The 25,427-nt window shown below is 45.1% G+C and overlaps 1 protein-coding gene across 6 annotated transcripts in view; it reads right to left on the bottom strand.

Moving 5' to 3' along the window:
- PARD3B (par-3 family cell polarity regulator beta) overlaps positions 1–25,427 on the bottom strand; it is a 648,538-nt gene that overhangs the window by 25,205 nt on the left and 597,906 nt on the right. For 5 of the 6 annotated variants that reach the window (XM_044431728.1, XM_044431729.1, XM_044431730.1 and 2 more), the window contains one exon: positions 22,697–22,776. In XM_044431728.1, coding sequence (XP_044287663.1) covers positions 22,697–22,776 — 80 coding nt within the window. Of the gene's footprint in view, positions 1–8,577; positions 8,860–22,696; positions 22,777–25,427 lie in introns of those variants that run through there. The other variant, XM_044431731.1, reaches the window with a different exon arrangement.

The following is a 25,427-nucleotide window of genomic DNA, read 5'->3' as shown; positions in this document are numbered from 1 at the left end:
GCTCTTGGACTGTGCGCTTGCCTGGACCTTCTTGTCTCTCTGGCTCTTGACCCTGGACCTCTTGCCTCTGGCCTGCTAAACCTGGTGCAAGCCTCTGCTCTGCACCTACACCTGCACCTTGGCCCTGGTGTCTTACCATCGCCACTCATCACCCACATTTCAGGCCTGACATAGGCCAGTGCCTGAGGGGCAGCTCTGTAGGCAAAAGGCCCCAGGATCAGTCTCTGGGCAGAGCGCCAAATATCTTGGGGAGCGACTGCCAGCCTGTGCCAACAAACTTGAGCTAAAGAGATCAGAGGCTTAACTCCCTGTGAGGGAGATTCCCCTGCCTGTAACAAGACTGGCTGCCAACAGGACCTGACAGGCCGTGGGAGGAGGAGGTGGCAGCGGCTGTGGCTGCAGCTGCAGCGGCAGCTTTGCCATGCATGCACAGTCTATTCCACATGCTGTGATCTACATGGACTTGAATGTGCTTGCAGCTGACCTGCATTCCTGCAACTTTCCAGCTTCTTCTATTCAGGGTCCAGAAATTTTTGCTCTCTCCAGATGCACTGGGGAGTGACAATACCAGGGTTTCCCTCCCCACAATCCCAAAGTAAGTTTTAAAGTATTGCAATAAATTGTGGTGCACTATGACAGAAATGCATAATACCGGAAAGGCAGGTTGCTTACCTGTAACTGTCGTTCTTCAAGTGGTCATCTGTGCATTACACATATGGGTACTGCGCCTGCGCAGTGCCTAAGGCTGGAAAGATTGCAAAGCTAACGGTTTTTGGTGGGAAACTCCGCTCCCCTCCCCCACAATGCTATAAATAGAGTGGAGTGTCCGCCATTTTCTCAGTCTTAGAAGACCGAACGTTCACCCCCTCCTGGAAGAGGGATATATAGCATTGAATTAGTCAGGGACCATGACAGTCAAATGAAACATGGTACCGACAGAAGATCCACTCACTGACATCTAGCGGAGCCGGCAGGTGGGTTGTGTGAATGCACAGATGGTCACTCAAAGAACGACAGTTACAGGTAAGCAACCTGCCTTTCTTCATCGTGGCCTCTGTGCATCACACATATGGGTGATTAACAAGCTTACCCGGATCGGAGGAGGGAGGTGTCATCATGGAAGAATGGTGGAGAGGACTGCTCTACCGAAGGAGCAGTCCTGTCTGGCACATACATTGAGGTGATAATGCCTGGCAAAAGTGCACGGAGCTGCCCAAGTTGCAGCTTTACATATGTCCTGTACTGGGATTCCCGCAGCAAAGGCGGACGAAGCTGCTACCGCTCTGGTGGAGTGACCCCTTGGAACAATAGTAAGTCCATCTTAGCAAGTTGGTATGCCAGTACGATTGTTTGCACAATCCATTTTGAAAGTCTCTGTGAAGTTATAGGAGAACCCTTGTCCTGCTCTGAATACTTCACAAAGAGGCGATTAGACTGTCGAAAAGATTCCGTATGAGATCTAAAAAATGCTAAGCAACGACGCACATCAAGTGTATGTAGAGATCTTTCAATTGGGTTCAATGGTGATGGAAAGAAAGCAGGCAAAACAGGGTCCTGATTAACATGAAATGGCGTAGCCACCTTAGGCAAAAATGTCGGATCCATCTGAAGGACCACTTTTTCCTTATGGAAGCTCAAATAAGGAGGATCTACTCAGAACACACCAAGTTCACTAGCCCTTTGAGCCGAAGTAACGGCTACGAGGAAGGCAGTCTTCCAAGACAAGAGTCGTAAGTCAGTAGTTGCCAGAGGTTCGAATGGGGCTCTGGTAAGAGCTTGAAGTTCAACAGAGAGACTCCACGTAGGCATAACAGGATGAACTGTCGGGTGAAGATTTTGCAGTCCTTTGATGAATCTTCTAATAATTGGTTGAGAGAAGACGGACGAACCTTGGATCGCTCCATGGTAATGAGAGACTGCAGTTGTGTAGACCTTTATAGATGAAGGTTTAAGTCCCGAGCGATGCAACTCTAAAAGGAACTGCAAGATGTTTTCAACGGATGCTGACTGAGCAGCAAACGAGTTGGACTCTGCAAAAGAGGAGAATCAACGCCACTTTGCTGCGTAGGATCTGCACGTTGATGGTCTTAATGCAGATTCGAGAATGCATTGTATATCTGGATCAAGAGAATTCGATCCCGTGGCAAAGTCTATCAATTCCGAGCTAATGAATGGTGTCTCGGTCTCGTAACTGGAAAGTTGAAGTGAATGGGTCGCCGTCGATACCAAGTCGGTAGTGTGGATCATTTGATCCGCCAAGCTGTGAGGTTCAATGAAGTTAGATCCAGATGACGAACAGCTCCTCCCTGTTGTGTTATTAGGTGAGACACGGATGGTAGGCGGAGAAAGTTGTTGTCGGACAGACGGAGGAGGGTGGAGAACCACACTTGACGAGGCCACCAGGGTGTGATCAGGATACCCGTGGCGTTGTCGTGGATGATCTTTGATATGACCTTCGTAATCAGAGGAATCGGAGGGAAAGTGTAAAAGCTGAAGCTGGACCACGGGACCATGAGGGCGTCCCCCATTGATCCCGGTCCGATGCCCGCCCTGGAGCAGAACGCTTCGCATACCCTGTTCTCGTGAGTAGCGAACAAGTCCATGTCTGGATGTCCCCAACGTTGAAAAAGTTGATTGCAAACTTCTTGATCTAACTCCCACTCGAGAGTCGTCGACATTTACCTGCTCAAAACGTCTGCTTCCTCGTTGTCGGTACCGGCTAGGTGAACCCCCCAGAAGGGTAATGTCTCTCAGGATGCACCAAACCCAAATCTTCATCAACAGCCGAGCTAGAGGTGCGGATTTCGTCCCACCCTGCTTGTTCATATAGAACACAGTGACCATGTCGTCCGACGTGACCTGCACCACGTGCCACTGTACAGTGTCCTCGAAGGATCAAAGAGCTTTGAAAATCGCCAGAAGCTCGAGACAGTTGATGTGCTTGGCTGATTCCCATCAATCCCAAGTGCCTTGCATCCATAGTCCTGCACAAACGGCACCCCAACCGATCAAAGATGCATTGGTATACAGAGTCAAAGTGGGGTGAGGTGGTCGGAACGGAACACCTACATTCAAATTGTCCAGAACTGTCCACCGCAGGAGGAGAGGAGAGGAGAGGTTTGCAAATCCCATCAGCGTTGGCATTTGTTAGAAACCTAGTGACAACGACCCCGTTGGAATCGCTGGTGTGGGGTTTGCTTCCGATGCTGCTGATGTTGTTGGAAGTGTTGCCTCCCTGGAAATTGGGAATATTGCTGGGGCCAATATGAGGGACGGGACCATGACCACTTACGTCTCTGCTGGGCAGGGAGCTCCATACGATGCACTGTCATCCTTGACTCATGTATAGACTGGAGTGGAAGAGGCCGAAACTGTCAAACGGCATTTCCTCGATTCAACGCTTCATCTCATCGGGGAAATTGCAACTCCACAGCCATGCATGCCGGCAGAGGGAGATGGCACCAACCAGAGCCCTGGAATCAGAGTCCACATGATGTCTAGCTGTTGACAGCTGCTGTATTGAGACCTGTGTGGCCTCCTTGATGAAGACCCTTGCTAGGTCCCTTTGCTGGTCTGGTATCGAAGCGATGACATTCTCAAGCTTTTGCATGAGGAAATACTGATACCGGGCCAGCGTTGCCTCATAGTTAAATAAGCAGAGCCCGAGTCCAGAGACCACACAGACTCGATGTGCCAGCATATCTATCTTCCGCCCTTCTTTCTCCCAGGGGGTGGTGTGGCCCCGCAATTCTCTTCCGAGAGGACTCGAAGACCACCGAGTTCGGCTTCGGGTGGTGCAGAAGGAATGGTATATCCTGCTCTCAAACCCGGTACATCACCTCGTACCTCCTTGATGTCGGTTGCGTTTGGGTGGTAAGATCCCAGGGCTGCACCATAGCCTGGCGTAGGGTGGTAATCAGCGGTAGGATAATAGCTGCTGATTGCTCTCCTCTGACGATGTCATAGAACTTGTCCATGCTGGGATCAATTCAATGTTGTGCTTCGATCTCCAGCGAACAGACAAGCCTAGCCATCAGCTCCCCAAAGGTGACGTGGGGTTCCTCAGGTGATCCCGGTCCCTGAGTGGTGATGGCTACATTAGGGAAAGTCGAATCCACTTCAGAGTCATCTGACTCATACCCATACTTCATTGAGCTGCTAGAGGATGATTCCTCTGGAGAGGCGAGATGCCCTGACCTCGATGGCCTGGAGGCAGATGGGTCTTCTCTCAGTATCAGAGAGTGAGCCGATGGGTAATAGGCAAATGATGAATATTCATCCCAACCTCCGCGGTGACTGGTATAGCGGGGTTGGTCCCATTCCTCCAAGGGCTGTTCCAGCGAATGACGTCGGTGCCTATGCTGGGATGCGACTGGTGCCGGTTGCAGCATCGGCGTCAAGAGAGCATGCCGTAGGTGGTGAATCACGAATCTCACCATCCGAGATTGATTCGTGAAGTGGCTCATCGGGTCGCTCGGGCGATGAATGCTCTGAGCGAATGACATGTCTAGGGGACCCTGGAGGCATCACCTGCATAGCAATTTGCAGGGACAGGCCCGTCAGCATCGGTACCGTTGCGGCCGTCAGGATCGATGGTGCAGACGATCCCAAATCAAGGTGCCGACCCAGCTTCTTAGGCTTATGAGCCGTCTTATCCGACTTCTCCTTCCTCGGTTTCTTATGGTCAGAGGATTTATTGGAGCCTCCATGCTTCCTTTTCTCCTTTTTCTTGTGGGGAGAAGAAGGAGGTTGCTGGGTCTCGACAACTTGGGCCCCATCAGCCGATGGGCGCTGAGGAGGCGCGGCAGAAACCAAAGCCGAAGCAGTCTTAGCAGCCAGTTGGTCGGACTGCATTAGGGCCTGGTCCCAAAGCATTTTTCACAGGCGGTTTTCACGATTCTTCCTCGCCTGCTTTGTGAAGGCCTGACAATGGCTGTACTTATCAGTTCTGTGCTCCTTGCCAAGGCAAAAGAGGCACAGATCATGTGGGTCGGCTGGCGACATCTTTGACCCACATTGGGAACATTTACAAAAGGCCGTATGCTGCGCCATTGGAAAGAAAAAAGAAGATAGTAAAGAGGGTAAGATAATATTTTTGGTTTGTTTTTTTTAACAGAAGAGTAGGAAGAACTCAAATGGGAAGAGTAACTTGGAAATTGAATAAAAACTAACTAGTAACAAGAAGATTAACGGTAAGAGCAATACGATATGATACAAGAGAGAGAAAAGGCTTGAGGCACAGCGACCGGCGGTCGCAAAAGACTGAGAAAATGGCGGACACTCCGCTCTATTTATAGCATTGTGGGGGAGGGGAGCGGAGTTTCCCACCAAAAACTGTTAGCTTTGCAATCTTTCCAGCCTTAGGCACTGTGCAGGAGCAGCACCCATATGTGTGATGCACAGAGGCCACAATGAAGAACAGTGGGATCACAGGAAAGGTAAAGGAGAGAGAAAGAAGCATTTCCCTTCATTCCTCTTATGAACAGATCTGGCCTCACACAGAGCCTTGGAAAGCTGATGCTGGTGTTTGAAGAAGGCTGTAATTTTATACTTGTTTCCAGGACAGATAAAGGAAGTACTTCTTTATGCAGCACAGAGTAAAACTATGACATTCATGCTCCAGAGAGTGGTGATGGCCACCAATCTGGGTGGCTTTCAAGGAGGTTCATGAGCAGAGAGGAGGCTCTCTGTGGCTCCTAGCCATGCTGGCCACGCACTGCCTCCTTCACCGGAGGTGGCAGTTGCTGGGGAGCTTGGAGGAGGGAATTGCTGTGCCCACCCGCTGGAGGGACCCTATGGGCAGCTGTTTGCCACCACGTGAGCAGAGTGCTGCACTGACCGGCCCTTTGGTCTGTGCCAGCCTGGCTTTCCTTAGGTTATTACCTGCCCCTGCACACCAGATGCAAGGACATGAGTTATACTTGCAGACAACTGTTGGGTCTGCACAGAACCAAGGGTCATAACTGGTCTTTCTTCAAAATGCTCTAACTTTCCTGATATAATACTGACTTCCCAATGGACAACCACATGCTGGGGATTACATGGGCGAAGCTCGCTGGAGCCAGGGGTCAGACTAGATGGCCCAGAAGACCCCTTCCAACACACTTTTTTCCTTTGTATCTATGTCTTCAGGACAGATTGTACAAGAAAGCTAAGTACATATTACCGTCTCTGAGATGCACTTTGCAATAAGCACAAGTCAAGCCATGACCGGTGATTCCAGAATGTTTACACAGAAGCCTGTACATAAATGTCAGGTGATTTTATGTGAAACCTTTGTGTTTTAAAATACTGTGTTAAGCAGCAGAAATAATTAAAAGATGGAAGGTGCACAGGCACTATCAGTGCATTTCCTTCTTTTTATTAGATCTTCGATATTCCCTACAGCAAAGTGTACATCAGACATCTCTCTGTGTTTGTTTCTCTGCTAGTCAAGTAAAAAGCTTTCCTTGAAAAAGAACATTAAAAAAATGGAAATGGATAGCTAAAATGTCAAATGCTGTCATACAACACAGTTGCCACTGACACCTTGATCCAAGTAAAAAGTCATTTGCACAGAGATTCAACTGCGACATCCCACCAAGATTGCTCGTGCTTGCCAAATTTAGTTGCTATCCTATCATACATTGCTCAAGAAAATACTGTTTCACCAAGAAAGCAAACCTTCCAAATCAGAGCAAGAGATTTCAATTCGGTATCTCATGACAGATTCCAGATTCCCCAGGTGCTCCTCTGAGCCCCCCGTATCAGGAGCTACTCTGAATTAATACATACTTGCTTTGCTTCTTTGGCTCCTTATATCATGCTGTGCCACCAATTTCTAGAATACAGCCCTAAAAATAGCTGACGGTGCACGCCTCCATTCTCCATACTAAATTAACTTTGAAGTGGAACAAAACTAGTAGGTAACTCACTTTCCTCCTGGGGTAGCACCCCTCCTTCCTCTCACTTCCTACGGCTGCTGTGTCGTGCTGAGCATGTTCGGCTGTTTTTCCAGCTGTTGCAAAAGTACCAGATATCAATTACTTTGCGCAGAGGATGCTGACCTGGGCAACAGCTCTCCGTTTAATGTTGCTTCTCACCTCCGTTATCAACGACTCCACCATTTAAATGCATGCCTCCTGGACTCCTCTCGAATCAGAGCTTCATGACTTCCCGGTCCCTTTCATTATTACATGGTTCAGAAGGTATTAACTCTTTTAAAATGAACGTTTACTCAAGAGTCTCTCAGGACTGGCCGTATTAAGTCTTTTAGGGCAAAATAAGGGATGAAAGGCTAGCAATTCAGGACCTACATTAAGTGTTAAGATAAAACTCAGCAGCACAGAAAAAAATGGTTAGCCACACCAACTGCTGATGCTGCTGTAGGTCACATTAATATTTTTAAATGCGAGATTGTACTGCTGCCTTCATTAAAAGCAAGTATTAATCTCCACTTTTTGTAAGGCCAATGCAATGAAAAACAGCACCCACCACCACCACCACCACCACCACGTGCATGTTCAGAAACTGATTGCAGCACAGCACTTTGATTCAGGCTTGTCTCACTGAGAAATGTTATTACTGTAAGGTGCGGTTTGGTGTTGGGATTTCACTTTACTCTATTTTACATCACACAAGCTCAGGGTCTAAGGGTGCAATCCAAGGCATGCTTAGACAGAAAAAAGAATAGCAGGTTGGGGAATGCCTGGCACTGTGGGACTTCCATTCTCTCACAGCATGCACAGGATTGCACAGGATTGTGCCCTGAAACAGGACTGACCCATTCCTTAAATAGGGGGGGGGGTGGCATGTTTAGGTACCACCATCTCAAAGGCTGGCCCATACAAAGGGCCCACCTCTCACCACCAGTGGCACACCAAGGCAATTTTAGACTCTGGACACCATCATCTCCTTGGTGGCTGTTGCTTCAGTTCTTAAGCATCCCAGGGGCATTCTCCTCTCTCCTGCCCATCACCCCATGCCTTGCACTGAGTTCTATGATCCTGCGATGTCAACAGTGCTAGGAAAGGGAAGGGACGGAAAAGGAGAAAAGTGTTTGCCAAAAGGCAATGCTCTGAGCATGCACGGCTTTGCATTTTAAACTTAAATCCTAGTGCTTCATGACTTCCTCTTACAAATGGTAGTTTTGCTTCTGCTAAGTCAACTCTAAACATATTTAATTGCCAATACACATTTAAAATGAGAAGAAAGGGGGCTGCGGGGGGCGGGGTCATGCTCAGCCAGGTGCTGAATCAGGACTTGTCTGTCATGGCCCCCTCACACCAGATTTGGGTGGCTGTTTCCCCGCACTGGACTGTGGAGGCCCAACTCCGCTGTACCCCCTCTTGCCACTAAATGTTTGTAACCTGGCCTTGCGAGTGACTTAGTAACAGTTCATTTCAAAGCATCTCACTCACACATGCATCCCTCACTCTCTCGCCGTTGTACACACAAACACACATGCAAGACCTGCTTTCTCTGCTTCCGCACTCATTCTTTCTTTCATGCCTTCCTCACTCCATCCATCTCTCTATTCTGGTTAGCACTAGGGTTTCACCCTTAAAAGAAATTTGAAAAAAGTGTTTCTGTTTCAGTACCATCTATAAACTGGGGGGTCCTGTCTTTGCAGCAACTTCTTCATGACACATGCCCAGCATCTCTTGCTGCTGTCTTACCCGCCAGTGTCCTCAGGGGCCAGCACTCTCTCGGGATCTCTTTCCTCCTGCGGTTTCTCCAAAAATGGCACACTATGGCTCTATGACTTTTGCTTAGCTGAAGTTTCCTCTCCCCATGGAAGAGAGAAGCAGGGAATGAGCCCTGGCCCCTATGCTTCATGGCTCCGGTGTGATCATTTGTGAGAAGAGGTAGGCTTGTAACCTAGGAAGAAGTGATGGAAAGATGCTGCTCACACAAGCAGTGCCTCAACAAGACACTTCCCACCACGTGTGATGACAACTCTATTGTGAACAATGCAACTGCACATGCCACACCCCAGCAAAGAGCCCACGTAGCCCAAGGTTGGCAAGCAGCACCAAGAGTGGGGAAGTGAACACATGTCTCCCAAGCCTAATACTCCACTATGACACCTCAGTCGCTCTGGATAGTTATTTCTGTCACTCCATTGCCAGTTCACACCTTCTCTTCAATGCAGCCAACTGAGCTTCTCAGCTTTCTAGTCTCCTGCGTGATTTCAGGACTGGGGCTTGCAATGTCAGTGCTGCTTTTGGGGGCAGTGCAGTACTCTATGTGACAAACACTTGTGTTCTTTATTTGCATCCAATCTGCCCCCCAGCCCCCAAGATCTTTCAACTTCAGCAAAAATATTTGTTCAAACTTTTCTTTGTTTTCTCTGCCATGAATATTTTATTTCCCCCAAATGTATCCTTTTTGCTTTGCTCTGGGTGACAGGGCCCTTTCTGGCATACAAAAAACTTTTTGCCCAAGTGTTATGTTTTATATACACATAACACTAAAAGAATATTTTTAAAGTATCATTTTTTTCTATTTGCTCAGCTGTTTAGTTTTGGGGAACTAATTGACCATTAAACTATTCCAATTATATCAACTGGTTCTTTCTAGGGGAAGGCTGAGAGCCTTAAGAGACAAGATGATAAAATCTTATTTTCTCTGTTAGTTTCTGATCTTAGTCTACATCTTGAGAGAACTCTTCTGGGACAACAGGTTTTTAAAGTTTTCAGTGTGTGTGTATGTGTATTTAATTTAGTTTTTAAAGAAATGTCTTCATTGGTACAAGGGTGTGTTCCCCCTCCCTGCCACCCCTCTGCTGACATTTCTTTAGTTACTCCCTTGGAGATTACAGATCTGGTTGGACAGCTGTGCTTCGTGACTTGATGCTTTGACCTCATGACCTTCTCGACTTCCTTAAAACAAATGCTTTTCAGTATAAAAGACCTAATTTGGCCTTCAGAAAAACAACCTGTTAATTATGGGCTTCATTCTTCTTTACTTTAAAGGAAGCACAAATTATTCCTCTTCATTATCAAAGTCAATCTGCATTTGCGTGTTTGGTCAAATTTTTCTAGAAGAGAAAGTCTGGAGCATTCAGCTGCCAGTGCATCTGGTAACAGCTGTAACACCTTCCACAGGGTCAGTTGTGTTCAACTGTCACAGCAGAAACAATAAAAAGACTTGTGGCACCTTAAGGACTAACAAATTTACTCTGGCATAAGCTTTTGTGAATACATGCTTGTCAGATGCATGAAATGTTTGCCTCAGATTGGCAGATTTTTATACCCAGGCTGCAGGGGAGGGGTGCCAACTGTGTGGCCAGAGAGAACTGAAATGCAACAAGTACCGGTAGGTAGAGATGATTACCTTAATGGTTGCCATTCACAAACTGCTGTGTGATGACACATACAGCATTGCAATGAATAGACAATTAGCGTGTGCAGTGCGGTTTTTAAAAAGAGCCCTCACCTAAACAACAAGAAATAAGAGGTGAAGCTCCTGAGGAACTGCACTGAAGGAATTTTACCTTAATTTCTGCTTTGTTCAGGGATGGCCACCTTAAGTTCTCCGGGAGAGGGTACAAGGAGGCTGAATGTCCCCCATGGTTTCTGGTTTCTGATTTATGTCTCTTTATGCTTGGCCTGTCTGTCCTATGTGTGATGCAGCAGGGCACTGCTGAGAAATGGTGGCATGCACCACGCTGTAATACGAGCGTGTGCATGACCCCGATGCTGTGATGGTATTACTGGGCCCTGCAAAAGAGTTGCGAGAGAAGATGCAAGGCAGAGCTGGTGTCCTGCTGCTGTTAAGCAAGCTTTTCAGCTTGGCTGTCCACCAGCAAGTACAGGCCTACCACCTACAAGAAGGAGTGTCACTGCCCAGGATGGGTCTTCCAGGACAGTCCGATAGTCCATATCCAGGAATACTCTACTACAGGACAGACTCAGGTAGGAAAATGACAGAAATCCATTTGCTGTCACCCACAGTTCCTAGCTAGGACCGCTCCGATATACTTCCAATGACTGTCACCACAGCCACACTCACAGGTCCTCAGGGCTGCTGCTACTCTTGTCAAAATGAAGCGCCTGTTCAGACAATTCACTTGGCTTCAAGTTTGGCAGGAAAGTGCCCAAGATTGCTTGTGTGATGATGAGGAGTGCACATGTGAAGAAGCAGACGGGGTCTCGGGCTTGCCACCTGTCCTCTGGCTTCCCAGGCAGCCTTGTGCTCAACAGTGTGCCCTGCACTGCTCAGCACACGTGACACGGTTCCTGGGCTCACTGAGCAGCAGACATGTGCTCCAACCTGGGGGAGCCTCTTTGCTCCAGTCCAAGTAAGCGGATTGCACTTTTTCCAGGCACAGCAATCATCTCAGCTCAAGTGAGTGAGAAATCCTTTGCAGGCATCAGAGCTCTGATGATCACAAGTAATTCTGATTGGGAAGAGAGTGCATTTACCTCTTCAGAAATGAATTTTGTAAACTATGATACAAAATAGGGCCAGGGCCTCACTGAATTAAGACAACATCACTTGAAATAACTTGTACTTGGACTCTTTCTCCCCTAACACTTCCCTATTCTTTACAATTTTAGCAAAATGTAGCTATGTAGTGCATTGATCCTCCACGGTAATCAAGCATTTCTTTAATTCATTGTCCCTAACATCACTTGTTGCAGTCTTTGTTTTCATTCTGCCAGTGGGCTGTTATCTCTTCCATGCCTTTCGGCAAGGATGTTGAGTGGCTAGGTTTTGTAATTACAATGAGTCGCTTATCAAAGCCATTTTTTCCCTACAACCTGCAACTTCTCCTAAACTGACATGTTACACTTTCAGTTGAAAGGGTTATTCACACTTAATCTATCATTGCCCTGACTTTGTAAGATATCAAAGATAAGGTAGCAATCAGGGAATAGAGAGTTTCCTTAACAGTAGCTCATAAATAAGTACTTTAATTTATATGAAGAATTCAATGTCATTAATCTTAATTGGAAAACTACACCTATCCCTCAGTAAGGAGGATCTGTTTTTGGTGAAATGGGAAACATAAAACAATCTAGACAGCCCAAGGGAAACCTTTAAAAAGCTAACAGATTTGCACATTTTTAAAGACAAAATGTGGGGAAATTTCCCTGCCAGGTTTTTCAAAGCTGCTGCGGCCACAATTTTAAATATTCAAGGTTCAAGGGAGACACACAGCAGCTTGTGGCTATGTCCAAACCTGACAAGGGTAGGTTGCGGGATGCTTGCCAAGTCATTAGAACTCATGGGCTCTTTCAGAGTTGCAGGTGGCTTGACAACCATTCAACAACCCATCCTTGCTGGTTTTGCATGTAACTAGGTGTGGGCTCCTTTTATCACAGCTTGAAAATTTGAAATGATGGCTGCCACTGTGAGGAAAAGCCCTGCAGGAAAATCCCCTGTGGTAAATTCTTGTGACATGCAAACCTGCGCAGAGACTGGAAACCATACATTTCTAGGGTGACCTGGGCTAGAAAATGCATGTTCAAGGTTTGACCATGCCCCAAATGAACATTCCTCTAGTGCAGCTTTCTCCACTATGATGTCTTCCAAATGTTCTGTCACATTGGCCAATGGCTTGGGATGCTGAGACTTGAAGTCCAAAACACCTGGTTGAGGAAGACTGTTTTAAAGTAATGCCTCCTCTCTGATATCCCTGTTCAATGGGAGAGTCTGTACTTTGAAAGCGGCCACATCGCCCACAGGTCACACCTGGCCAGTGTAATACACACCAGTTATCTCTAGATTGGGGTTCTGCAATGAGAGGTACACTGCCTGACTCTGAAGAGTCCCAGAAAATTTCCACCAGGTCCCCAATGCATCAGTGAGTGTTCCAATGAGGGTTCATCCCTGGGAGCATTTGACAGCCACATTGCCACAGATGACTAGTTCCTGGTTTGCTTCCAGACATAGCTCAAAATGTTATTTATCATGTTAGTGTCATCAATGGCTCAGGCTCAGGGACCAGATCATCCCTGGAAGTGCCATCTTGATAATGTCTGCAAGGAAGATTTTTCTTCAGGTGCAACAAGTGGCAAAGGCAGCACCATTTGGAGAAAGGCCTTCTCTGCAGTCATATCCTTTGGCCTCTCTTGTGAAGTGTTCACAAATTAGTTGCTTTTGCCTTATTTCTTCTGACCTGTCCCTCATTGTACATGGGACATTTTCTAGCTTTTCAAGTTAGCTTGTTGTTACGTTGCAAGCATCCCCAAATGTGGCTGTTAAAATAGAAATGGTAAATCTGTTCTTAACAAACTAGTCAGGAGTCTTTACTTAGGGGATTGAATTTACAACTTTTTGTACGTGAAGCATGTGATCCACTTCTGACCTACAGGCCTTCTCACCCAGAAGGGCCTCTTGCAAGCCTTCCTCTGAGCTAGTAAAGCCTATAAGCCCAGATATGGGCAAAAAAAGTCTTATTCCAACAGTTATGTGACTTCAATATGCAGAGGAACTCAGAACTGGATTGTCAGCATGTGGATCAATGGAAGGATGTGAGGACTTTAATCTTACAATGTCCAAGCACTACAATCTTCAAACCAAGGAGAGGTGGGGGAGGGAGAATCTGTGCAATGATAAATTTATTGTGCAGATATTCATCAAGCCCAATATAAGGATAATAACATTCCATAGTCCTATATATTGCTAGGGGATATATACAATAGATTGGTCCAGGGACAAGAAGGAAACACAGAGACTGTTATCCTGAGTCTACATCTGCATGTAACCTTGCAAGGAAAAGTAATTGCAAACTCTGCATCTTGTTTCAACCTCGAGGGGAATATTCAAAATGGGAAGGTGACTCCAGAAGACAAATGCCTTCTACTGGGAAGATTAATTTTGCACAATAGCATGGGAAAGACTAGTTAGGCAATGTGTATAAGAGAAAGAACATGAATTTAACAAATCTCAGGGTGATTATGGACATGAATTAATGTATTCTTTCAAGGTTTGGCAAGGATGTTGAATTTATGCAAATAAAGCAGTTGGATTACGATGTTGAGTTGCTTCCTCCTTTGTCCCAAGATTATTTACCCACCCATTATGCTAAATTACTGTAACAAATGCCATTGCAGGAAAGCTTTTGCTTGCTTGTGCTATTCACTAAAGCTATTTAGGGTTAGGGTAAACAAAACTCTAGGGCTGTGTTCACATGTAATGACAAGGCAAGAGTTGTTTTTACCATTGATGGCTGAACATGACAGAATTGGTTTTTGACAACTGAGAGTACAGGTTGAGTACAGTTGTTGTTGAATAGTTGGTTGCTATTACATGCAATTCCTGCACTATGTTTTAATTCTGGTTGTTAACACTGAAAAACCCAAGAAGAAAACACATTATTGTTGGGCTGTGAACTCAGGGTTGTTTATGCTTAACAACTCTTAATTAAATCATAATGCAGGGTTTGTACATTTATTTATTTATTTAGAATTTTTGTATGCCATCCCATCGCTTATAGCCTTGGGACGGCTCACATAAATAAACAAACATAATACAAATACAATTAAAACCCAGAAACACCTTGGCTGCACAATTAAAACTTATAGATATCATCAAACATTGTTAAAATATTGTTTAAATAAAAAGGTCTTAGCCTGGCGCCGACAAACAAATAACGATGGCGCCAGGCGGACCTCTTTGGGGCGGTCATACATCGTAACAAAACTGACTCAAAATGATGCCCATACTCTGGATTGTTGTTATGTGTGAACCAGAGTCTTAAAATTTAGCAAAGTAATTATGACTTTTAGTCAATTTCTGTCCCGCCCTTCATTCTACATCTTCAGTCAATACCCAGAGGGTATCCTAAATCCCTAGCAACAGTAAAAGACTGTTTTACCTCTGTGCTTGTGTATATGGTGTTTTTTGTTTGCTTATTGTAGGACATGTACTTTGCTTACTTTTGTACATTTTGGTTATTTATATGTTGGGATTCTGTCTGTGGGTTTCTTATGGGTGCATGTTTTTCCTATTTGTAGTAAACTGCCCAGAGAGTTTTGGCTCCCCATGGCGTAGAAACAGAATAAATAAATAAAGTTTGTGTGGGTGTTTGGGTTTTTTTTGTGGAGTGCATGGTTTACCTGTGAGCTGTTGGGGACTTTTCTTTGTTGTGTTTTTGTGGTAGAGATAGGGTTTGGGGTTTTGTTTTGAGGGACGGTTCACTGGGGCAGGCATGTTTCCTGTGTGTGCTTTTCCACGCATTGCCAGTTTCCCTTCTGTGAACTGGGTATAACATTGCTTTTTATAGGAGCGACTATATTGTTTAGCATTTAAGGCTCAAGACCCCACACTTGTCTTTTGCTCAAAGTTAGAGTTAGGCACAGAACGGAGACTGTTGCCACAGAAAATGAGGAAGGTGAGGAGTTCATCAAAGACGAGTTCAGCCTAAGGAGCAGATTCTTCTACAGCTAATCTTGTTTCACGTGTCTGTGGTTTGCTGGGATGCATAAGCAGGCACAGAAACTAATAAGCCAGGATTCTGGATTCAGACATAGTGACAAATCACAGTTAAAGCAAGGATGGATTTGTAGACCAACTTAAAACTGTGACTCCAAATTGGGAGCTGCTGCCAAAAAGTCAAAGCATAGTTTGTAGCCTGGTGTGTGTTCTGATGTTCAAACAAGCCTTGCTTAGGCTAAACAAATCTTGGCTTTGCATTTGAATCTTGACATTTCTTTTAAGGACTGTTTTAACTTTGATCTAATGAGCTTATAAAGTTGGGCATGTCGCCCTGTGCTGCCTTCATTGCTCCAGAAGTTATTTGTACAGTGAAAAATCTCTCTCTCTAGTGTTTTAAGTTTTACCTTGGTGTTCTTTCCACCATGAAATGTTGTTCTTGAATCAACACAAGGACTGAGAAGAATCGAAACATTGATTTTTTTAGAATCAGCACTTCTTGCTAGAAAGAGTGGCCGAGACTCAGGAGCTACATTGTATTAAGGCTGATCATTAAAGGTCTTAGTGACTGACCCCTGTTTCTGGTTGAAAGTCTGTTTTTGAGTCCAAATGGAGAAGTTTTTCCTTTCCAAAGACATTAGCACTTCTCTGATTTGGGATGCTCCTGGCAAAATTATCCCTTGAATAAAAGGGGTGTTATGAAACCAAAGTGCAAAGAGAAAGCAGAAAGCTGCAGCCTTTGGGCAAACTTCAGTATCAGCAGGACAGAAACACACAAAATGAAAAACATGGGAGGCATTTAGATGTTGCTAATGGAATGCTGCATTTTGATTTGGGGGGGGGGTGGCGGGATCAGTACCTGGCATTATGGTTAAGCTCCTACTGCCAAATAGCACTGCCAAGTTGGCAAGAATAATGCTATTTTCCTTTAACATTGCCCAGTACTATTCCACAGGGGCTTGCTTTAGGGCCCCAGGGCAACTCTTGAGTGCAAAGAACTCCATCTTTCCTGCAAATCCTTGGCTTTTGCTTCCACTCTTTTCCTTCCCTTCTGGAGATTAAATATCACAATCCGGTATGAGAATGAGTGTCCATCACTCCTGGGCCTTTGGGAAGATCTGACTTAGCAAAAAGTTTCCCATAAAGAGTTGCCGAATGATGACTGTAAACTTTGATTAATATTAGATGTCTTAAAAGCTCACACGACTGATTTCATTGACTCCTGGTTATTTTCCTTTACAGCTTTTCATAACAACTGAAAGCTCACACAGGGTTAGGAACCTTGCTCAATTAACTCTGATGCTTTGTTCTTAACAACAAACATTCAGAGGGAGACTCCAATGCAAAACTGCTGAATTGAATTTATCAGCAGGTAGGATGCTATTTTCTTACCACTCAAGAAATAGAAGTACCTGTTCTGTTTTGCCCTTGCCCTTCCTCCATGCAGTTGTCAAATTAGGACAGCAAAGTTGGGAGGAACATTATTGCCCATTATTGCTGTATAATAACCTCACGGGCTGTACCACCTTGCACCACAGGTATTCATAGCTGTTATCCACACGGTTTACTATTTTTTTCTACACACGCTCCCCCTCTTCTCTATTTTCCAACTGAGGCTAACATTTTAAGCATCTCATGAAATGTACTTTATTCTATTAATGCTTATGTTACTCTCTAAAGTGTCACCATGTTCTGTTTAAAAAGTAGGGTGGAGGAGTAGCTGTGTCCAAGTAGATCAGTGTACTGTTATTATCTGAGTATTATTTTTCAAATGCACACACTGATTTTAAGGTTAGTTACGCCAGCAAATGAGGATGACTTCATACCCTCATGCAGGACTCAGGTACACTTACATTATACTGACGATTATGTAGAACATGAAGATGCAGCCTCACAAACGGATGCATGTTGTGTCAGGGCACATGTGAGGAAAGCACAGGATAAACGGGGCTCCCACCTCTCTGTGCATTTCAGGACGTGCACCTTTCACTGGCACTGGACTGGCTTACTGTGGGAAACCCCATACTGGCAGCAGGCATGATGCCCATGTGCTGTTATTACGTGGCATCTACCATATTTTTCCATGTATAAGACAATACTTTTTCTTTAAAATATTTACCTAAAAATGGAGGGGCGTCTTATACATGGGGGGCGAGAGGAGAACCACGCTTGCGAAACTGCCGGTATCTTGTCTCTGCAAACTAGCCTCACGAGCGAAACTTCCGATTGCAGAGACAAGCTAACAGGTTTCCTCCAATCATGAGCCTTGTGTAACTGACGTTAGCTGATGCTGCTGGGAGCATGTAGCCAGTGCCCAGATGTGACAGGGAGCGGGACTCAGCAGGCAGCAGTGATGCAACATAAGTTGAAGAAACTGATATGTTTGAAACTAAAAGTGATGAAGAAGAAACCAATGATGCAATAGAGGCTGAATAAAGTGATTTGCTCAGAGCTAAGTGTGATGCATCATATCACAGTACCGGTATGTAAACGTTGCCTAATCACTGAATAAAAATCTCTTCTATTTAATGTTTAAAATATTGATTTCTGAATTTTGGGTAAGAAAAGTGGGAGGTGTCCTATACATGGGGGCATCTTATAGACAGAAAAATACAGTAAATCCCACCCCTTCTGCTCTTGCGAGGCACCTCTTGCATGATGGAAACTGCAAATGGCTTGTGAATATTGGGAAACAGTCAGGGCTGGGCTGCTGAGACAGCAACATGATAAAATTCATGATCCTGGAACAAAGAAATGACTGTGAAGTTGCAATCATTCAGGGTTCTTGCTGGAGGACCAAAAATGCTGTAAATATGTAGCACATTCGTGATATTTCTCAGGCAAAACTAAGGGAAACATTTCAGGTAATGCCGCCTCCCCTTCCTTGCCTACTCTTGACACATTTTTGGAAGTGAATGGATGAGGTGTGGGGGGAAGCTCGGGGAGGGGGGCAAGGGAGAGGCTTTCTCAGTGGTGCTTCCCCGATTTGGAATGCTCTCCCCGCTGAGGCCCACCTCGCACCAACACCGCCCTCTTTCTGGCACTAGGTTAAGACCACCCTCTACTCTCAGGTATTGAAGGGCATGCGAAGAGGCATGTCAGCTACTTCAGCAGGTCTTGCTACTGCTGAATCTTTTTACCTGCTTTAACTTTTGCATACTGAACAGCTATGTAATATTTTATTGTATCTGTATTTTATGCTGTATTTTACAGTATCTATATTTTGCATGTTATGAATGGTTGTTAACCAGTCAGAGAGATCCAGCTATTAGGTCGTGCTGAAATGAAATGAAACAAACCGGTAAATGAAGGGGCTCCATCAGGTCAGTGCTAGAGGCTTGCTGACGCCTGCCTCCCGTGGTGTGTTGCCAACTCATCAGGGTGGGTCAGAGGCACCTGATGAGGCACGGCGACCACCAGGCAGGCAGGTTTCCCTGCTGGGACTGAATGCCCAGTCGTAATCTTAGTGGCTGCTTGCCTGTATCCAATCTAGGGGAACCCAGGAACTTAGAATGCTTTCTGCTTCCACAGGGAGTGTGATCTTGCTTGATTTATTCTGCATGCCGAACTCAGGGCCGACCGAGTCTTTGGAACGATTGTTGCCAAGGCACTACCCAGCAATGTGTTACCTGTGGATCTTGAGTAGGACAGACTGTAAAGCCTCATGGCTAATTACTGGAAGTGTTGCCATAAATGGTTTTACTGAGTATTGTTCCTTGGCTCCAGGAAGCCTGGTTCTGACATTATCTACACTCCCCATATTTATGAAGCCATTTTTAGAGTTCTAAAATATGTTCTGTGTCTGTTCTGAAATACGTTCCTGTTACCACGGTTCTGACAAATAGCAACATAAAAATGCACATGCACCAGCTTCTAATCTTCCACATGACAGATGCTGAGCAGAAATGAAACCCTCTTCACCCTCACAAATGTAAAGGCTATGGAACACCTTGACTGCTTCTTAAATCCTTTCCAAATACTGATCCCAAATACAGATACAACTGAAGTTTGGAGGAAAAGGGTGTGAGATTAATGGCCCAACTTAGATATAATCGATCGGTGCTCATGTGAACAGTTTAGTGAAAGGCTACTAAATGTTCTGCAGAAGTTGCAGTCAATGTAGTAAACAAGATGTTGAGGTGGAGGAGCACTGAATGGAAAATAATATTGAAAAAGCTTCAATGTCATATAAATCAATAGTACATGCACAGCTGGGTACTATATTCAGTTTTGATGATCTACTGCAGAGCAGATGTAAAAGGAACAGAGAGGATTTGAAGATGAGATGGAAGACAGCGGTGGTTGTGGCACGCTTAGAAAAGACTGGGATTGATGGGGAGAATGAATGGACGAGATCCTGCTAATTAGGGAGAGGAGAAGAAGAAACACGGATACATTAAAAGGATGGAAAGAAAGAGTAGGGCAGGAGTGTGTGTTGGGCCTTCGGCTTCCCCCTTAGGAAAGCACAAAATGTGGCAAGTAGCTTAAATATCAGCCAGTGGAACTTTGGGCTCAGCCAGACAGTTGCAGGCAAGCATATTTTACAATTAAAACAGATCTTGAAAATATCCAATTACCTGAGGCACAGAAAGAAACGGCAGGGAAGCAAACCATATTTTAAAGAAAGATAGGTCTTCTGATATTAAATTAGGAAATTATGACCCAGATTAGTCACAGAAATGAATGAAAGACATTGCTTGAAATGTAAAACCCCCTTTAAACAAGAAAGTGTTATCTCACAGTTCCAGGGGTTATTTCAAGAATGTTAAAGCCTGGGAAAACTTTTCTCAGAAGAGAGACCCACTAAATCCATTCAGGTCTTCCTCCTACTGCTTATGTAAGCCATGGGCTTCAGAAGAAACCTTGCTCAAACCAGCTGGTGTCAATCCAAGAAGCATAATGCAAAGAAAACATGCAACTGAGAATACATGTGCAACCACAATAACCCTGGTCGTCATCATTCTTCATGTTCCAGAGTGCCCACGATTCAAAATAGGAGGCAAGTCTTGGGGTAGAGACAACTTTTGCTGGGTTTCCAAAATGTTCCACATATGAACAACAGACAACAGAATCATTGTGATGGTCAACGTTCAACCATAACCCCTTTCCTATAAAATACATGGACACAATCACCAAGGAAAACATGGGCAGCCTGAATGGGCAGCAGAGCAGAGGATTCCGTAGACAGACGGCTGCCTAGGCAGACACCAGAACTGTGTATGGAGCTGGTTGTGCAGGAAATGGGAGATCAGGAAGAGCAGCTGGCAAGACTTCTCCCCACTTCTGCCCAGTGCTTCTCTCTGTTTTCAGCAAGCCATGCTGAATGACTCTTCTGGCTTCAGATCTGGACACCTGAACAACCGTATTCCAAGAAAAGCATCCTCAGTATGGCTTGTTTGCGAAGAAACAACTGTGACGGAAAGCCGTGCAGGCTTCGGATATCATGCTCACCCATGTTGGAACCAATTGCCATGAGACGCCACCATGGGTTAGCATGACATGTGAACTAGGCTACTGACTTAAGAAAGGGGGTCTGTATTGCAGGTTAAGTACATAAATAATTTTCTCCATTCTTAGTTTCCTTTCCAACTTTGCTAATTTTTGCCTACCACTATTGTGACTTGCACCAAAGTCTGATAGTCTGGCATGATTTTCAAGAGCCTCTCTGTCTCCTCCTGCTTCACTGATTCCTAACTAAAATTACTTTCTGCCTCAGGTTTTTTAAAGTAGCCAGCCTGCCTGCCTGCCATATGGGCATGAGAAGTCCATCCAGCAGGGAAAGTCAGGGAGAAGAACAAATCATAGGAAACTGTAGGTGAGTTCTGCCCCCTTGGCCACAGACCTGCACTAAACGACACAACTACTGCGGAGTGTCCAGCACAGCTTTTCAAGGACTCAGAAGCAGCCCTGGAGAGCAGTTACTGCCCAGACACAGACACTCATTTGGTGTGTCCCAGCCTGATTTGTTGGCCAAATCTTGCAGATTTTCAGGGGACACCCTGGGAAAGTTGAAACAGCCTTGGAAAATGAAATCAGACACCTGTATGTTTTGGATGTTAGGAGGGAGTAAAGAAATTCTATGTGGAGGAGGGGAGATGCTAATGGACCAATAGGAACCATTTTTGTGCGTATACACTTTTATAGGTCTTTTAATAAAAGGTTAACCAAAGAGATACGTATGTTCTGCTGCGACACTCACAGGTACCAACAAGTAACACCGCTTGTGGCCAGACTATTTCGCAACTTCTGTATGTCTGCGAAAGGTCAGAGTGGTCATTGTAGCTTTGTTTAAGAGAACCAAAAATAAGTATTTTCTTAAGAATGCAATTAGTTAGCCCAAAACCTGTAACTAGGTCTCATCAATTCATATCTCCTTTGAATATCTCCTTTTTCCTTTGGAAAAGCCAGACTGGGAGTGTTGACCTTATCTTGCCTAAGAGTAAGCAATCCCTTCTACTCTGTATTGCCTGAAGAGAGCAGAGATGGTCACACTATCAACAAAGTATCGAGCAGGACCAGGGCAGTGCCAGGTGGAAAAGGGAGAAGTTGCTACTGATGCTCCTTGATCACCAATACAAGGAGACTTGATTAACCAAGTCCCCCAACAAATGGAGCAGCTGATGTCCAATGGTCTCAAGCCAAAATTAAAGTCAGGAAATGGCAGGAATGAAAAAGCAAAGTCCTGACTTAGAATTCTTCTAATTTCCCAGCAGTCTTTGGTCACAGAGCAAACAGCATACCAGCAGCACAAAATTTATATGTGTTAATTTGTGTGTGTCTCTTCTGAAGGCAGCCCTCCTAAGTTCCGTGGCATTTACGCTACAGCAAGTATTGTAGAAGACTCCAATTGTGGCATATTGGAGTTTCCTTCGGTATGGCACTGAGACGTTTCTGGAGCCACAAACGAGGCTGTGGCGACTGCACCAGGAATGCCGCACAGCGGCCTTCTGTCATTCCGAGGTATGATTTCTCTCTCAGTTAGGTCTGGCCAAGACCCACAATAACTCTTGTGGAATAAGCTCCCTCAGTGTCATGTTCTTCCCCTGCAGATCATGACTCTTACTGACATGTTCATTGAAAGAGTCTTCACCCTCCCTTGCCCAAAACTGGCTGTCTAAATTATTAACGCAGCCATAAAAATGGCACTAAATCATCAGCAGAAGGGTAGCATGACAAAATTGCAACATAATCTCTCATTTCGTGCCAGATGTCTGTTCAATGCAGATTTCTCTAAATAGTGCAGGAGCAGGGGGAGAGCTTTCCTTGTGTGTCTGTACTCATGTCTGACGGTATTAGAAGAGAATGAGAAAAAATGGAAAAGAAAACTTACCTGGGCAAAGAAGCATATTGTCGTTCTATTCCTTCAAACTGGAGGTGGTGTGAAGTCCCATCTGGAACTTTCCCAGACACCTGTGAAGAACAATGTAATTAGAGATGAAGATCAGTTATTTAGCCCAGTTACTGACAATGTTTCTCAAAATGGTAATCAGAGAACAAATGGTGCTCCAGCATGCCAAAATCAACAGAGAAGAAACACTGTGGCCCAAGAGGGAGCCACATCCAATCTTTTCACAATTAATTACTTTTAAACATAATTTAGTTCAAAAGTTTAAGTTCCTCATTGTCATTCCCACTGTAGGCCAGAAGAGGTGCTGGAAATGTATATACAACATGGAAAAGGTGTTCTATAACCTTCGACCTGTTTAAAAGAAAAAAGAGTCAATAAATATACTGGATAAAGTGAAAACTACCCTGGACCACTGTTCATTATGGGCCCTGTTAGTAAATGAACACAAGTTTGCTATGTTTAAATCAAAGTGCAGGCCATGGACGTGATGTACATTTGTATCAGCCTCAGTCCTCCAAGCTAAAAAAAGGGGATATTGTCTGGATGGCTATGCAAAGTAATGTTAAGTACATTGGCAACATCCTACACTGTTTCTGTGCCACTGATGACAAAATAGACCACTATCACAACAGGGACTAGCAGTTCCAAAAGCAGCACAAAGATGAGTGGCAATGCTGCTTTCCAGAGTATAGCAGGTTCCAGAACACAGCTGACCTCCACTGCTTTCCTCCCCAGAAACTGGTCCTCCTGCAAGGGCCTTTTTGCACTCATGGGTGGTTCTGCTAGTGTGGGAGCGATACAGGGTACTGCCCTTTGCATCCCAAAGGTGCTAAGAAAAGCTGCAGAAATATAAATGAATCTCTAACCTGTTTGCTTACTACTATATGTTGTGATTGTCACCATTATTTTAAAATCCTGCTTCAAGACTGCCCTTTCCCTTGCTTCAAACCACCTTTGGAGGAATTTGCAATGCTAACGAATGAAAAGGACCATGTGTGCATTTATCTGTGTTGGAGCAGTTCATACGTGCAAAGCAAAGGCTTGTGGGGCGTGACAGGGGCAGGTCACAGCAGTACAAAATCGGCCTCTTTCCAAATCCAGTGTGCCTTCAACACAGTTCAATTCTGTGTTTGTATGTGGTGATGGGAGGGCAACTTGTGAAGGAAAGGAAGGAAGTAGAAAGTGGAGACTGAAAGTGCCAAACCAGATGACATGCTGCCCAAATCTGACTTACAACCAAGGTCTGCCAAGATCATAGCAGAGGACAACCCTGGACAATCACACTTAAGTATTATATGCATGATGCTTATGCCTGCTGCCTGCTACTAGAGGAGAATCCATTGCACCTCTGACCACAGTCTCTTCCACTGCCTCAGCTCTCTTCCCTTCTCCCTGATGCAATAGACAGTAGCAGGGGTGACAATGTGAAATATGCTGGACTATTTCAATATTTTCCTTGGTTTTTTCCCTTGCTTGCTTTGCAACCCACGAGCTGTTTCACTGTGTTAAAATGCAGACAGCAACCTCCCCTTGCTGGGTTTGGACAAAGCAATAAGCCACAGTGACTGCCTGCCATGGCTTGCAGCGTCACAATGGCTTCCAGCATGCTCTGCAACCACTGTGGCTGCAACCTGCCTGACCTCCTGCTTCTTTCTCCCTTCCCTTTAGCCCCCTCCATGCCCTCTTCCACATTTCACTTTGCCCTGCTTCCCCTACTCTTTTAAACTAGGAAATAGAGGAAGTACAAGGGAATGGTGGTTATGTACCTGGTGTGGCCTAACTAACTGCAGTCTTGTGCATCACAGCTCAGTGGCTCACAAATCTATTTTCATGATTCACGACTGTGTGAGAATGGGAATGTGTGCATTACGCCCACCCCACTGCCATGTCTCTGTCACCCTCCATGTGTTGGAGGGCTGAATGCCTGCTAAACTAATGTAGGCTTTTTGTTGTTAGTTGCGCAGTCGCGTCCGACCCATCGCGGCCCCATGGATAACATTCCTCCAGGATGGAGGCTTTTAACCCTGCACAAATGAAATCACGCAAAGGAGAACATGTAGATCGGGCTCCCATCTTAGCGGAAGCTTCACAGAGTTTAGAAAGAAATAATTATCCTGCATCTGGTTATAAAAGAATCAACAAGCTCCCCCCCACCCAAATTTTCTCCAGTTTTTCACCCAGAGATGCAACAAGTCTTCCTGGAAAACAAAGGGAGCATAAACTACTTTGCACTGCTATGATACTTTAAATAGTCAGAAATTTCCAATGGGCTGCCTTCCAGATGTGCCAGACTACAAATCCCAGCACCCTGATCAAGCACAGTATTTGTGGGAGTTGTAGTCCAACACATCTGGAGAACACCGGGTTGAGTTAGACTGTCTTATGGGCATACCTGGAACACTCTATTTTGCTGCATGTGGGTTTGCCTTTTGGAAAAGAAAATAACTGCATACTTTGGGGTCAAGAGCACATGGAAGACTGCCTTTTGTTTTGAGTTTTCTAGGATTTATCCATGTACTGTACTCCCCCCCCCCCAAATAAGTTCACCCTTGCAGATCACTCCTATAAAGCGCAAAATAAAAGCTGTAATGGATAAGGAGCCCCAGTCACCTGCCTCACTGGTAACTAATTGGCTGTGATAAAACGTAGCAGCAGTGTGATGATGATAATTTCTCAAATATACGGAGAAAAATCAGTCCATTAGAGTAGAAAG

Source organism: Varanus komodoensis, unplaced genomic scaffold (assembly GCF_004798865.1).
Source record: "Varanus komodoensis strain SLA01 unplaced genomic scaffold, ASM479886v1 scaffold23, whole genome shotgun sequence".
NCBI lineage: Eukaryota > Metazoa > Chordata > Lepidosauria > Squamata > Varanidae > Varanus > Varanus komodoensis.
This window is presented reverse-complemented; position numbering and strand designations above follow the sequence as displayed.